We start from the raw sequence: 15,896 nt of genomic DNA, 5'->3' as shown, positions 1-15,896 counted from the left end.
AGCGGGCGGACGGTGGCCGTTAGTGTCACACCCCGCGCGCCGGCGCGGGAGCACCGCGGGGAGGGATGCCTGGGGAGCAGTGATTTGTGTAGTACTGATGTGTGCCTGCCTTGCCCCATGTAGCTTTTATAAGAGGTGAAGGTGGTCCTAATGGGGTAGTTGGAAAACTCTGTAACTAGTAAGAGAAATAGTAGATGGATTCAGCAGTAGGAATTTTTCGCTGTTATTATTATGGCTGTTGAAATACTGTTAAGTACGAACGAGAGGACTGACATCTTCCTGTTTGATACCCAGGCCCTACAATATAAACCCCATGTTACCACAGTTCTTGGTCCACCATTTTTCAGCCCATCAGCTTTTTAGACACTCTTAGTGTTAAAAAGTTCCTTTTGGTTTCTCTTTCAGCAAAAGCATCAAGTTTAATTTCATTTCATCATTTAAATGAGTTCAGCTGTACTGTACAGCCAGCCTTCCTGCTTACAACTTTTATTTTTCATAGATACCGATCAGTCAGTGTATCACTTGATCATACTTAGTCCCCGCCAGATCTTGATTGAAGCCAAAGGAAATAAATAAAAGGCAGTAGATACTTAAAGTTTTACTTGTCTAAATGTCTATTTTTATATTCTCACTGAAGTGTTCAAGATGTAGTGCTGTGTGTTGTGAATGCCTATTCTCAGTCACTTATGGAAGCCTCAGCAGCGTATGCTTTGAGTTACTTTGAGTTTGTCTTCTCTATCTTTTTCTGAGAGTTTCTCTTGAATCTGCTTTAAAGTTATAAAAGGAGAAGCATGAAAATTGTATACAATGACACTGTTGTGTTCTGCATCAACATAACTCTATGTAAACCAAAAGTGCAAGATCTAACGAATTCCAGCCTCTGTTGAAGGAGATGAGGCATAATTTCAAGTGGCTACAGAAGAAAAAGATTGTTTCCTGTTATGATTGAAACTTGTGCATTCTTTGACATGTTGAGTCCAGAGGGATTTGTCAATATGGTAGTGCATGCCTATAAAAATGTAGGGTATGAGAGAGGAAGAGAGTTTTTGAAGTGCTACCTTCTCCTGTCATCATCAGGTTAAGACAGCTACTGCTAACAGCTAGCTATTGAAAGATCGTGCTGTTTGCGTGTGTGTGTTCAGCTCTGTGTCATTTGAATCTTCTTAAAATTTCACTCCATATTGCCTGACCAACTCTACCTTCTTATCACTCAGAAAAAGGGAGGAAGTCAGTCATATGAAGGGGGTCTCTGCTGTTACTCTTTATGACCGTTGCATTTGGGAATAGGTTATATTCTTGACATGAGACTTTGCTTCAGTCTTGTGACAAATAAGGCTAATCCAGACATGAATGAGGTTTTCAGTGAAATGACACTGTGATTGTCTTTGATCCTGGAGGGGAGAACTTATAATAGTCTGCCAGTACCTAAAGGGGCCTACAAGAAATCCTGAGGGTGACTTTTTACACAGGCATGTAATGACAAGGGGGACAAGAGGGAATGGCTTTAAACTGAAAGAAGGGAGATTTAGGTTAGATATTAGGAAGAAATTCTTCACTGTGAGGCTGGAGAGACACTGGCACAGGTTGCCCAGAGGAGCTGTGGCTGCCTCATCCCTGGCAGTGTTCAAGGCCAGGCTGCATGGGGCTTTGAGCAGCCTGGTCTAGTGGAAGGTGTCCCTGCCCATGGCAGGGGCTTGGAACTGGATGATCTTCAAGGTCCCTTCCAACCCAAAACATTCTGTGATTCTATAATTTTAAGTATATCACATTGCCTTTTTTTTTTGACTGGTTGACTTGGCTCTGTATGAAATGTAATAATTACTGTTTTATAATTTTCTTCTATTTGCAGATACAAATGACCTTTCTGTTAAACTGAACCATGAGTCTTGCATTACATGATCTGCTTGTTTGTTGTCGTCGTCTTGAAAATGAGAAAGCTGTGGAGCGAAGGGTAACAAGTTTTCTTTTAGTGTATGTGCCTCAATTAGCAATGAAGCAATGAATCATTAATAATTCTTTTTCTTGAAATACATTTTCAGAAGGAAATCGAAAATTTCAAGCGACTTCTCCGAGATTCTGAAACAATTCTTCAGCTGGACCGGAATTCTGATTCTAAACAAGGAAAGCAGCTCAACTGGGATGCTGTATTTAGGTAGTTTCTTTTGGTTTTTTTTCCTTTGTGAATGGTTGCAGTTTTCTTACTTGAAACATCATTCTTTTGTATATCAGCCCTATTTTAATGCTGATCTTTCTACAGGTTGATTTGGACTTCTTGTCAGCTTGTAAACAAGAAGCAATTTATGTTAGTCTCTGAAGGAAGTAAATTTAAAATAGCCAAAATGCAACACATACAGGAAACTTAACTTCTAGGAAACTGATCATTAATTAGGTGGTTGTTTTTCCTTGCAAAAATAATAGTTGCTTGCTTTTATTGAAAATTATCGCCCGCATCTGATTTGCAATGTATAGTTCACATACAGATTATAGATAACTCATTAGAATGTTTTGTGTTACTGAGTTCTTCAAGACACAGCAGAGGGGCTGTAGTTTGTTAATTAAAGAAGCTGGGCTGGGCTTTGTAGAGGCCCATCTTTTATATAATCTGCTTTAGGTGTAGTACAAGATTGGATTGAGCATTGAGTGCAATGAGTTCTTAGAGCAGGTGGGACCAGTGTTAAATTTTGTGTTAAAAGCGCCTCTGAAGTGTAAGTTTTCATAGGCTGGTGTCTAGTCAGCTTTCCATTATGTTTTTAATTGGTGAGCATCGGAACGGTTCTTGTTTCGTAGCTGTACCAGTAATATCACAAGAAGTACTTGATAAATTTTATATGTTGCTTTTGAGATGGCAAAAAAATACATTAGAAATGCATAGGAGGAATACGAAGATACAGATTCTAAACTGAATACAAATGGCAGGCCAGAAAATTGTCGGTGATTGCCAGTGACAAAGCCAGTGAAAAGTTTAATCTATTTTTAGATCTGAAATGTAATCATGTTAATTTTTAACAATGGAGAAAGAGGACTTGGAAGTTTTTACCCAATAGAAACAGTGAAGAGTACTTCTTACTATTTTGTTGTATAATGTTGCAGCTTAGATAAAATGACTTGTCATTGTTTTGGGGCTTTTTTTCCCTAATTATAAACTGTATGTTTAGCATTATGCAAAGTTTAAAGGAAAATTTGGTTCCTATTAGAACTTACACCTCCTTTTATAGGTTATTTCTATCATCCTTAAACTGTAATATATTTCAGTTGATTTTAGTCTTTGATAATTAGAATTGTGAGAAGAACAAGCACTGACACTGTAGGCTAAAACTATAATTACCTATTTTACTTTAGTCATAAATGTGCAGATCCTTAATTAATCTCTTTTATTTTTGCAGCGTCTTGCAGAAATATTTCCAGAAAGAAATGAAAAACTTGCAACTGACAAAACCAAATGCATCTGCTTCAACCCAAACTACCAGACACAAAAAAATGCAAGAAGTTGGAAGCTTGGTGAAATATTTAATCAGATGTGCTAATAAAAGTCAGTAACATATTCATATGGAATTACTGTTTTATTTTGGTGCTTTGTTTTCAACTTTGAGTTGTTACTCTGGTGTAAGTTACCTGGGTAGAGTTCATCTTGCTCTCTTCCAGGTCTTCACAATTTAAATATCTTGATGTGAATCAGTCCTTTGTGCTCTTTCTCTATCCTTGTTGATGTTCACAGTGACTTTTTCTAATTATTCAATGGGTATATAACTGATGTGTCCTCTCATAAGTAATTTATTTCTTAGAAACAATTTGTTTAAGATGATTCCTAACAGAAGTGTTTCTGAACTGTTGTGGGGTTTTTTTGATTGTTATTTTTAAATAAACATTTACTAACAATTCATTTCAGATTTATTTGGTACGCTTTGGGATAATTACAGTCTCATGTTGTTTCTTCATGTAGGAGGACCCAGGCTGAAATGTCAGGAACTTCTGATTTATGTGATGGAAATTATAAGAGATCCAACAAGTTGTGCTGCTTATGGATCTGATTGTAGTAGTATACTCCTAAAAGATATTCTCTCAGTAAGGAAATATTGGTGTGAGATATCCCAGAAGCAGTGGTCAGGTAACATTTTTAAGCCTGCTGCAAGTGTCTTTTCCTATTATAGAAGCATGTTTAGGTGCATTTTATTTTTTTATGTCCTGTTTTGTGAGGTGCTACACAAAATGTGGACTAAAAAAGTGTCAGCCTTGTAGGCTTACGGTTGAATTAAACAAAGAAGCAAGATTAGGAATTTATTTTTTTTCTTTCTCTATACTGTTTGCCTATTGCTTGCTGATATGTATGTACTCATATAGAATCAGATTATGTACGCATGGTCTCCACAGGGCTTAATATGTATAACAAATCCATGGAATGTGTGCGCTGCAAATACCCTCAGTAAGACTGTACTGGTGTGCTGCTGTTTGCAAGTTATTAGGTATTGGCTGGTATAGTTTTGATATAGTTCAAGTATTACTATTGAATTTTATTATCAGAGTTTTGTTGGTTTATGAAGGTCCTAAAAAACTGTTGAGTCACTGTTGTAACAACAGTGTAATGACAGTGACTCAGAAAAAAGAAACCAATCTAGAAAGCTTAAGATATAAATAGACAAAAGCATATTTAAAAGTTGGGTAGTGACACTGCATGCAACCTGAACTGAGTGCAAATACAAATATGATTTTTCACTTTTCAGAGGATTGGATTTGACTCCAAGACAGTTACCTTATTTAGCATGGAGAATAATTTTTATGTGTTTTGAATCATTTGATGTGTGCTAAGCTCTTAACTCATCTGTTTTTATTTGTTGATGGACTAAAACAGTAATTTGAAAAAAAAAAGGTAATTAGAAGTTTTGCAGTCGTGTTTGTTGAATGTTGCATGTACAATTCTGGAGAAAGTGTAGAAATACTGTATTTGCATGGTGTAGTGCCGTGAAGTCAGTTTGAATTTCTGAAAAGCATTTTATGAGAAAATACTCTGCTTTGTATCTTGAAGAGTTGCATAACTACAGAATAGAAATAAACCTGCAAAGAACTCAGAAGAGGGGTCTGGTGATACTGGGGATGAAAGGCGAGGCAAAAAAAAACCCTGCTGAAGGCTGGCAAAGCAGTACAACTGAAATGGAGCCATTCAGGATGAGAGACGTGGTTGGGTAGTTAGAAAGCCTGAGGGTGAGATCTCAGAAGTTAAAGAATTTGGTACCATTTGACCATGGATATAGAACTTGAAGACTGAAGTGCATGGGAAAGCTGCCTGGGACTAGGAGCCAGTGAGTGGGGTAGAAGACAAAGAGCTGTCAGCCTGCAGGTTGGAACAGGATGTGAAGGCAGGGACTGATCGGGTAGGGAGGCTGGAAGCTGGAGTTCAAAGTACTAAACAGGAAAGGCATTTGAAGTATTGGGTACTTGGGTAGAACTGACGGTAAGTGGGTAGGGAATGAGACAAGAAACCAGAGATGTTAAAGATATATTGAAGAAGTCGTAGAAGGGAAACTAAGACTGAGTGTCACAGGAAGGGTATGTGCAGATTGCGTGAGGAGCCTTTAGGAGTTACTATGTGGCAGTTAGATAGGTTAAGAACATGAAAGTTAGCTGAGTCTTTTTGTGTATGGATGGAAGCTGGAAGTGTCACAGAAGACATGTTGACATTAGATCTTAAGGGACACTGGAATTCAGTTACTGAACTGGGGCTGGACTAAAGGCTATAAATCTAGAGGAAGTCAGACTTAAATCCATTAAATGAAGCAAGTTGCTTTTATTAGAGGAGGGATATATGAGCTTTGTAAAGGTTATCATAACCTCTTTTAGCAATTCCATCTTGTTTATAATTCTTGGAGTACAATGGAGAAGTCTGTTTTCTATTTGTAAAATCAGTGATCTGGTGCAGGAGTTGAAAGTAAGAACATGGATTCCAGCTCTTGCCCGAAAGTTAGATTTGATAAGCAAATACTAATTTCATGAGGCGCTCTTACCTGCTGGAAATTCTGAGCTTCTGAATGTTGATAGTCATATTTGTAAAAATTACGAGGAGCTGTCATATTGGCTGCATCATCAGAGGAGTCATGTGAGGCCAGTAGAAGCTGAACTCAATCTTACTAAAAGAAACTGGAAGCTGGGTGAATTTCCATGTAATGGAAATATGAGGAGCCTCGGTTTCAACTGTTCTGATTTGTTTACCTACTCCTTTTACACCACATTCTTTGTTAGTGTATGTGTGGCTGTAAATTGTTTCTGAGTACTTTTATTGTGTATTCTACAACAAATGGAGCCCACTGTGCCTGCTCTACTCAATGAAGAGTAGAAGTTGAGTGTGGAAGTAGTTGTGCAAGTTCATGTGGTGATAGGTACTTTGCTTAGTGTAACACAAAGCAGATTGTATCCCAGCTCAGAATGAGTATAGCTTTTCTTCCAGTGTAGGCAAGACTACGTGCTTTGTTTCCCAGACACACATTCCCCCTTCCCTGTTAACTTTTATGAATGCAGCTCAATTCAGAATGATGATTTCTGTATATTTAATACAATATTTTGCTTCAAGCATTTTTTATGTAATCCTCTGTAATACATGTCTGTATATATGTTTCTATATTTACATGTTACATCATATATATTTTTTTAATACGTTTGCAGAGTTGCTGGTCCTGTACGGCCAATTATACCTCAAACCTTCTGGGAAGATTAATAGAGTCTTGGTGGCTAGGATAATTCACACACTTACAAGGGGATACTGCTTCCAAACTGATGCATTGAGTTCTGATATGCTTGTCTTCTTTTCAAAAGCAATGCAGTGTGCAAGGTATGTTGCAAGTGCTCCTTTTGTATGCTAGTACCTACTTTTAAAGAATAATAATTTTAAGTATTTGGGATAATACTTGCGTAATAGCGGGTAATGCTTCTTCAGGCATATTTTGTTCCGTCTTTGAACACTAATTTAATAAATTACTGAAAATATTAACTTCTGGATTTGGTAGGCAAATAATATTGTGAATGTAGTTACTTGGTAGTATTTACATTTAAGCAATTTTTGTGAAAAGAAAAAAGATTATGTCTTCCGGAATTTGAGTGTTTGATTTATGTTGCAGGCAGGAGAAGAATGCTGCAGGCCTGGATCATATTGTTGGAGCAATGAATATCTTCTGCAGTAAGTTTGCTGTCAACTGTCGCATACGGATTTGTAAAGTAGGGGAAGAAATTTTGCCTACAGTCCTTTATATATGGACTCAATATAGACCAAAAGATTCCCTGAAGGAGGCAATAATTGAGTTATTTCGTCTCCAAGTTCGTATTCATCATCCAAAGGGTGCCAAAACTCAAGGAAAAGGTACAGCAAAAGTTATTTGTTTTGGTTTTGGGGGGGGGTTTCTGTCACTGTATGTGATTGTTTGAATTGTGCCAACTTTCTGAATTTTGATACTGAGTCTTGGGAACATTAATGGGAGTGATGATTACTTGTCAGTAGTTTTATGCCATAGGTTAATATTGAGTGAAAGTGAAAATGAGTTTTCGAATTGTATGCAGTAAGAGAATATTAATTGTATTAAGTCCTGTAAAAGTTGGGGTTTAAATTTTTTAAATCAAAAGGTGATTTTAATGAATTAAAACACAAAATATTTGGGGAAGGGAAATAATAATTTAGATTGATTTTAGATTGCCACGCATATTCATATCTTACGAGGTCTGTTTAAGCCTAAAAATTACTACTGTGATCTAAGTCTGACTTACTGTATAAAATTTTTCACAGAAGATCACTCAGTAACTGTGCTTGTCTGTCATGGCCTATTTAAGTTACAGCATCTTTTTCTTTTTAAAGGTGTTGATTTACTTTGTCTACAAATGGCAGAGTTTATAATCAGTCCAAATTTATCCATTGCATGTCGTAGTAGTCTTTCACCTAGTCTTTCCAGTTAGATAAAGAATTGTTTATTACAAACTTTGTTCCTACCCTGATTGCTTGTATACACTGATTAAATTCTCTTCAACCTTTTTCACTTTTTTACTTTATTCATTCTCCGTTATGAGACTTGTTTTGCAGGTCTGCATTTGTTAAGCTTTTTATGCTTTACTCTGATTTTGTGTGTACTTTGCATTGTCTAGGTAGGTGTGTATTTTGCCTCATAGAGGTAGGTTTACATATCAATACAGTGTGGTACACGTTATCTCTTCATTGTTTTTGCATGTACAGGTGCGTATGACTCAGCAAAATGGCAAAGTATCTTGCATAACATGTATGATCTGCTGGTGAATGAAGTAAATCTTATCAGCAGTAGAGGAAAGTATTCTTCAGCCTCACGTAATATTGCTGTAAAGGAAAATTTGATTGAATTAATGGCTGATATTTGTCATCAGGTAACGTTTTTATTTGAATATAAAGTTGACTATGTATTTGCTGTGTTGTATGTTTTACTTTTTAAAGTAATAGGCTTTAGCGTTTCCTCAGAATCATTTAGTGACGTATTAGTACGTTTTATCTGTGTTCTGTTGTGTTTAGTTATTAATTTTTGTGCAGTTTAGAAATGCATGGATTCCTAAATTATACTGGGTTTCAACTAATAACTAGTGTTGTTTATTAGCCTATAAACAAGGGTTCTGTTGTAGTACAGAATAATAAAGAATAATTCTGGTTGCCTCTTAAGAGGCTTTATGCACAGTAAAAAATGGATCAGTTTAGCTTGCCATTTCGTTTTCCCTTAAATACTACATTTTTTTATTTGCATACTTCTTAATTTCTCTTTATAAAAGGTTTTTACAGAGGATACCAAAGTTCTGGAAGTTACCCAGTCGTATGCTGTTTCACAGAGAGAGCCCAGTGATGAAACATTACCAAGCAAGCGCAGGAGGATTGAACTAGGCTGGGAGGTAATTCGAGACAACCTGCAAAGATCCCAGAAGGATTTTGATGTCATACCTTGGTAATACCATCTTTACATGAAACAAATATCACTACAGACATTTTTCTACATTTACATACATTCTGAATGTGCTTTCAAATTAAGTGTCTGCGCATGCAGACATACATCTAAGCACTCAGGTTAGGTTCTCGCAGCATTTGTAAAGTAATGAGTAGTGTTTGTGGCACTCTTGCTCTAAAAAATTTTGTATCTTCGCTTTCCTAAGAAATAACACATGAGATCTGGTAAAGTGTGTGGTAGTTTATAAGATACCACTGCCTCTGTCTTTTGTGCTAGATATTGTCATTCTTTATGTAAGTGTTGTGTGTGTGATCCAGCTTGTATTAGGAAGTGAATGTGAGATTTACCAATATCTTAAGCTGGCTGTGTCACAGGACAGCAACCATTAGCAGTTTGGCCATTTTGGGCTAGCTCACACAGTTTGCCATAATACCTGGCCTGAAAACTGTTGAAAGGCAAGGTCTGGCATCTCAGCTTGGACCTTGATAGAGGGTTATTTTGATGAGGGTCTTCTGCACTGGAGGTATAGCTACACATCATCTTCCACTGACTGCCGCAGGAGGACTCTGTAGCAGACCACAGCTAGGCTTTTCCAGAACTCTTAACAAGTTGTAGTCCTCAGCCCAAGAATGTTGACTTTTTAGCTAAAATTAGATTACACTGGATGGTTTTTTTTCATTAGTGTTTTTTTCTGTCTTTCTGGCTTTTCTTGGAAACTGCAGTACAAGGTGCCACAACAGTGCAGCTGCTTGTGAACTGGGTCCTCAGCTGGGGTGGCAGGTTTCTGCGTGTGTACGTGTGTGTGTTTATTGAGGCAAAGTGCCTGTTTTGAGAAGTTAACATGCCATTTGTGTGGAGGTGGCCATCTCCAAGAAATACTGCAAGTACTGTAATTTACTAATTTAAGTAGAGTTGCAACCATTGCTATGAGCAGCATCCTTCCAACTTACCATCCTCAGCTTAACATTTTGTTCATTTGATAAATTTTATTTTTCTTATCCTAAGAGATGTTGCTGTAAGGTTCCTGTTTATGTAATTTCACCCTTCAGGCCACTCCCTGGGTCAGAGTGTATAACAGGCTAGTCCAGGAGAAGAAAAAAAATTCTTTTTTTCCTGAAATTTTCTTCCCTTGTGGTCAGCAATCAGTGAACTCAACTTCTAAGAAATTATTAGTGATAGTGAGGCAAGGTGAGCAGACTTTACAAGTAAAAACAGTAGAAATATGAAATCTTTAACCTTTTTTAGTAAACAAATCAGCTCAATATTGGAAAGTGTAAATGTAAAATGACAATTGGAGAACACTTTTTTCATTTACTTTTGAAGACACGATTTGCATATGTTTGATATTAATGGCTTCACTTTGTGTTTTCAAGGTTACAGATTACAGCTCAATTAATATCAAAGTATCCCATGAGTCTTCCTAACAGTGAGCTACCTCCCTTACTCAGCATACTTCACCAGTTACTGCCTCAGCAGCGCCGAGGGGAAAGGACCCCATACGTGCTGAAGTGTCTCACAGAGGTAGCTTTGTGTCAAAACCAGAAAACTGATTTGAAAAGCAGCCGCAAGCTGGAGCTCCAGAGAACCTGGGCAAAGATTTGGTCTCTTACAATTCGTAGTGTTAGTTTCCAGCAAATTGAAGTGGAGAGCTTTGGGCTACTTGGAGCTATGATTCAAGCAAACCTTGTTGTAACAGATAAAGAACTCTGGAAGATATTTTCAGGACCTGCATGCAAGCCTTCAAGGTAAAATGGGAAGCAGGGATAATATTTTGTGTCTGATTCACATTGCTCTTTATTGTGCAACCAGAATCACTGTATTATTCAAAAGAATGTTATTGTGGCTGTATTTCTGTTCAAGAACTGTACACATTTGTGTTTTAAGCATTTGAAATGGGCATAAATACAGGTATACATAAATACATAAACTTCAGACATAAGTCTGAAAGCAGAGGCAGAGGAGGAGAGGCAAGCATCTTCAAATGTAAAATGACTAAAAATGTCAAACGGAGAGTTAAAGAAATGTTGATTTTGAAGTTAAAAAGTATGTTTTCTTCTAATTTTGATTCTGAAATGATTATTTGGAAACAGTCTAAAATAGACAGGAAATGTCTGCAATAGCCAAAATGTGGCTTTTGAAAACACAGATTCTAATAAAGGAGCTTTCCAATATGCGTGCTTATTAACTTGCTTATGTACTTGATGCTCTCTGAGCATGCAGAAATACTGACTTTGCTTTACAGTGCTGATCAACAAATACCACATTGTTTCTCACAGATGCCCTGTGTTCCGTTTTTGTTACAGTTCTGCTGTATGTTGCTTATCATTATTGATGTCTGCCTATTCAGTGCCAGAAAATTTGGATGTAGGAATGGAACAGAATAATTCTGAAAGAAATCTGGGTTCTGTGTTAAGGGAAGCAATAATAAAATGGCTGCTGTCCAGCTATTTGGAGGAAGAAATGGAAGAATGTGCAGAGTTGCCTCCTGTGCTCCGCAGGTAAAGTCTTTGTGGCCTATTTTTGTATGTAAGCTCACCCTATGACGCAGAAGATTACACAGGGAAAAGTGGATTTGCAGAATTGCATAATGTTAGTGCTTTGGTAGAGCTTATAGAGTTTTTAAGCTTATTGTGGAATGTCATTCTGGGGCCATAATTTACTTACCTGTCCATAGCACAGCAGATAACATGATCTCTGTTTTAGAAATCTTAAGTGAAGACTTAAGCTGCTTTGAAGATACACCGTTAATCTGGTGAATTGTTGGGTGCACTTCAGGAATGTCAAGAGCTTGTCTGATGGCAAGAAAATACAAAATGATTTTCTTTTTCTACAGTGATTTTCCTCATCTTATATTACAAAAGATTCTTGTGTGCCTTACGATGAAGAACTGCAGAGCTGCCATGATTTTTTTCCGAAGTGATGCTAAATGGTATGTTTTTAAATCAATCATTATAGATACTTAAGCTTCTTATGTTTGTCATTTTAGCAAGCAGAGATAATTAAATGCATAATTCTTCAAGCTCTTTTGCATCTTTCTGTATAACACTTTTGAGACCCCATGAAAATAGCAGTGCTTTTGTGATTTATTAAAATGCTTTAAGCATATGTTAAAATAGTCTTCTGCTGACAGTCAAAGCTTCAGGTACTGAACAAAATACCTTATATGGGCTATATGTATTATTTCTCTTCAGCAATTCGGCTAAATATTTGGCTCTTTATCCATAAGTACACTAGGTATATTAACTCATTATGTTTTTTTAATAGTTTGTAGCTTTATACAAATATCCGTGCTTTGTAACATTACCTTCCATTCTAAAGGAAGCGTATATCTAAAAAGTTTTCTCGAAGATGAATGCTAAGTGGAAGCTTGGCTACATGCTTACTGTCCGTCCGTCTTCATGCCACTCCACCTGTGTTTGTGGCTCCAGCCTCATGTTACTAGATTCTGTCGGAGTCACTCTTATGAATGCTGTTGCATATTCCAGTGATACATATGTTCAAGCTCTTGGACTATATCCAGTTTCCTCTTAATAAACTGTGTATAACTTGTTCTGATGGAAGATAAGACTTTCCTACTAGAAATTAAAAATGCTATTTTCAGGGTGTTTTTGCATTTCTGCGCCAGTTGTCTAATGTAGGTTGAGGTCATCCATCTTCACACAAAACTGATGCTGCTAGATGAACTACAGTAGAACATATGATGTGTGTGCAGGCTTCATTTTTCCTTGCAGTTTCTTCGGACAGAGCTACAATTGTAGTATCCATTGCACAGTGAAAGTCACCTCAGAAATTAAAAATCTGTCAGAGTTCGGAAGCACAAAAAGATAAAATATTTTATTTTGCATTTGTTTGTTTCTTGTATTTAAATAATATTTTTAAAGTCTTGTAAGTTGTATACTGGCTGCTAATGTAAAAATTATGTCTCCTCTTCAAGTGTGCAACACTTGCAACAGAAAGAAGAAAACAATTTTACCGATGTTGAAGAGCTGTATCTGCAGACAACATTTGATGAAATGGATATTTTCACTAACTTTGCAGTAAATGTTGCAGATAAAAATGTGGCTGGTTCAAGACTTGCCATCAACCAGAATCTTAGGGAAACTCTGGAGCAATGTCTTTTAGCAATGTCAGAAAAGCTTTTAAGCATCTATACTCCTAAGGTAAGTTAGAAATGACTGTTACATCTTTGTGCTCCCAAACAATGTGTTTTCAAGGCCCAAGTACATACATTTTCATTCCTTTTGCTACTAATAATGAACAACAAGCATTTTAAAAACTATATCCAACAATACGAAATAGAGAAGTCTGTATTTCTTTTTGGATATTTTGCCAATGATGTAGTTTTCATAAGTATGGGAATACACAGAAGCTGTATAGAAGTGGAAATGTGTGCAAAGTTGCCACATAAACCACTATTACCCTGCTTTTTGTGATGTTGGTTTCAGTTTCTGTGCCTCTGTAATTTTTTAAGCCCTTGCCAGTTTTCAGCCAAGATAGCCTGAGACACAGAGGTCTCAAATATTTAGGTTTTGTAAAAAGACACAGCTTGTGTAAAGGACTAGTTGTGTAAAGAAGCTGCAAGTATGGGTTATATTAACAGTGACTTTAGGCAGCATCTGAAATACTGCATCCAGTTTTAGGCCTCCCAGTACAAGACATTTAATGTGTGCAGCACAGGCCACCAAGATGGTGGGGGCTCCAGCGCTTGACCTGTGCAGAGACAGAGGAAACTGGGCTTGTTCATCCTGGAGCAGAGATGGCTTTGCGGCAACCTGAAAGGCTCTATGGAAGATGCCAATGCCTGTAAGGTTGTCTACAAGACAGAGCCATGGTTTTAACAGTGGTGTGTTGCAGCAAGATGAGACACAGCAAGTGGAGTCAAGAGAAGTTCACAGTGGATACAAAAGAGTTTTATCCACATGAGGACAGTCAGGCAGTGGCACAGGTTGCCCTGCCTGAGGGGTTGGGCAGTCTTCATCCTTGGAGGTTTTCAAGTCCCGAGTAACCTGTTCTGGACTCAGGCCTGGCCCTGCTGTAGGTTGGACCAGAGACCTGCTGAGGTCTCTTCCAGCTTCATCTGTCCTGTGATCCTATTTGTATCTTCCACTTGTTGAAACACCACAGAATCTCTCCTTCAGAGAAAAATCTTGACTTGCAGAGAAAGAGCCATCACATAATGGTAAAAAATTTGTGAACACAAAAGCAGCAGGCTTTTTAAACTTAAGTAAACTATGTTTAAACTAAACAGTTACTTTGACAGGCTAGCTTTGGTGTGCCTTCCTTGCAATTCACTGCTAAGGTCCTCTAATATTTGGTGAGCCAAAAGAGGCAGTACCAAAGTTTGTAACAAGGTACTGGCAATTAGGAGCTATAAAACTTATCCCTGGTTTTGCATCTGTAGCAATGGCGTGTCTGCATAAGTTTTCCCATCTTTTTTTATAGATATCTGCTTTTCCAGAATGGGATAACAGTAAACTTAGATGCATTTATGACCATATATGCCATTCAGTTTTTGATGCAGTAGCTGCTAAGAGGCAACTCATGAATTTAGTAAGATCACAGGAGACAGCAGTAGGAATATGGTGTGGTTCCTCGTTAGCTCATACTGTCTCTTGTCCTGCTAGAAAGTGAAATAGGTAAATGGAACACATAGGAAGAGCTGGAAGTATGGCTATCGTGGAATCTAAAGGAGAAGGAAAATTTGAAGTACTGTGAAGGAAGGAAGACTAAGGGCCATGGGATATAGAGAATCATAACATGGAGAGCCAAAAGGAGTTGTTAGGGAGCTGAGGCAACTGCTGTGCAAAACACTAGCATGCAAATCTTTGTTAATTTTGGTGAAGCATGTATATAAAAGTGTTAAAAAAGACTCCAAACAATTCCGTGTTGTGGTGAAAAAGTTTCATGATAAACTACTGGTATTTATACTGTGTATTTGATTTAGTCCAAGGTGGTTACTGCAGAACACCTTGTCCGATGTGCCAGTCTCTTGACTGGTGTTCTTGGTTGCTATTGCTACACTGGTATGTTTAAAGAAGAGGATGCCTGTAAATCGGAGTTGTTCCAGAAAGCTAAGGTAAGCAGCAATGCATTTGGGAGCTGTTAAACCACTAAATAGAAATAATTTTAAAAATTCTATTCATATGGAACATTATCAGAACATGAATATTTCCACTGGTTTCTGCTTAAAAGAAGGCAGTTGAGAAAGAGAGGAGTCGCTGGGATTCTGTCAGTACACCAGTGCATCAGTTTTGCAGTGGAGAGTATTCTCAATACTGATATATTTTTGAGTCACCCCTTAAAATAAATAAATAAATAAATCATGGGCATGTGGACATGTCATTAGGTCTTTTATGCAGGAATTTGTTAAGATCATTTAATGGTTTAAACCGATATGAAGACAGCTATTATTACTGCTGCTACTACTAGTACTGCTATCAGAAGTGATTTCTTGTCTAAATGTGGAAACCCCAAACTTACACATTACGGAGAGATGCCATACTTTTGTGATGAAAGTATCCATGTTTCAGGCAGCTCTAGGCCTTTTTTTTTTTTTTGTCACTTAAGGAGCAGAATGTGTGAAACAAAAATCAATGAAAGAAAAAGTCGTAACTCATTGATACGCACAATAAATATCAAAGCTATGTGAATGAGAATGTATGAATGAGAATCAAGTCCTTTTGTTTCTGTGTGTGCACTGTGTATGTACTAATGTATAAAGGAATGTAACTGGTATTTTAACTGTGTTATATTTTTAGTCTCTCATTCATTATGCCGGAGAAAGCATTTCTCAGTCTAAAAACAAACTAAATGAAGATGCCCAGATCAACTCACTGAGGACTTTGATAATGCAGTGTACAAAATGTTTATGCAATTGTGCAAAGGTAAAGCTTTTCAAGGAATTTATATTTCTTTCTTCGTTAATGAGGTCATGAAGTTGAATATCATACATATTGTACCTGAAGA

The 15,896-nt window shown here is 37.2% G+C and overlaps 1 protein-coding gene across 2 annotated transcripts in view; it reads left to right on the top strand.

The window, feature by feature from the left end:
* The window catches only part of ATM (ATM serine/threonine kinase), a 63,037-nt gene that overhangs the window by 510 nt on the left and 46,631 nt on the right, over positions 1–15,896 (top strand). The window contains exons 2-15 of one of the 2 annotated variants that reach the window (XM_030476133.1): positions 1,850–1,951; positions 2,040–2,152; positions 3,384–3,529; positions 3,941–4,105; positions 6,652–6,817; positions 7,104–7,342; positions 8,204–8,367; positions 8,761–8,930; positions 10,304–10,675; positions 11,234–11,428; positions 11,764–11,859; positions 12,865–13,090; positions 14,875–15,006; positions 15,689–15,814. In XM_030476133.1, the coding sequence (XP_030331993.1) occupies positions 1,880–1,951; positions 2,040–2,152; positions 3,384–3,529; positions 3,941–4,105; positions 6,652–6,817; positions 7,104–7,342; positions 8,204–8,367; positions 8,761–8,930; positions 10,304–10,675; positions 11,234–11,428; positions 11,764–11,859; positions 12,865–13,090; positions 14,875–15,006; positions 15,689–15,814 (2,382 nt within the window). In that variant the 5' untranslated portion in view covers positions 1,850–1,879. Of the gene's footprint in view, positions 1–1,849; positions 1,952–2,039; positions 2,153–3,383; positions 3,530–3,940; positions 4,106–6,651; positions 6,818–7,103; positions 7,343–8,203; positions 8,368–8,760; positions 8,931–10,303; positions 10,676–11,233; positions 11,429–11,763; positions 11,860–12,864; positions 13,091–14,874; positions 15,007–15,688; positions 15,815–15,896 lie in introns of those variants that run through there. The other variant, XM_030476134.1, reaches the window with a different exon arrangement.

The sequence above is a fragment of the Strigops habroptila genome, chromosome 2 (genome assembly GCF_004027225.2).
Source record: "Strigops habroptila isolate Jane chromosome 2, bStrHab1.2.pri, whole genome shotgun sequence".
In the NCBI taxonomy this organism is placed as follows: domain Eukaryota; kingdom Metazoa; phylum Chordata; class Aves; order Psittaciformes; family Psittacidae; genus Strigops; species Strigops habroptila.
This window is presented reverse-complemented; position numbering and strand designations above follow the sequence as displayed.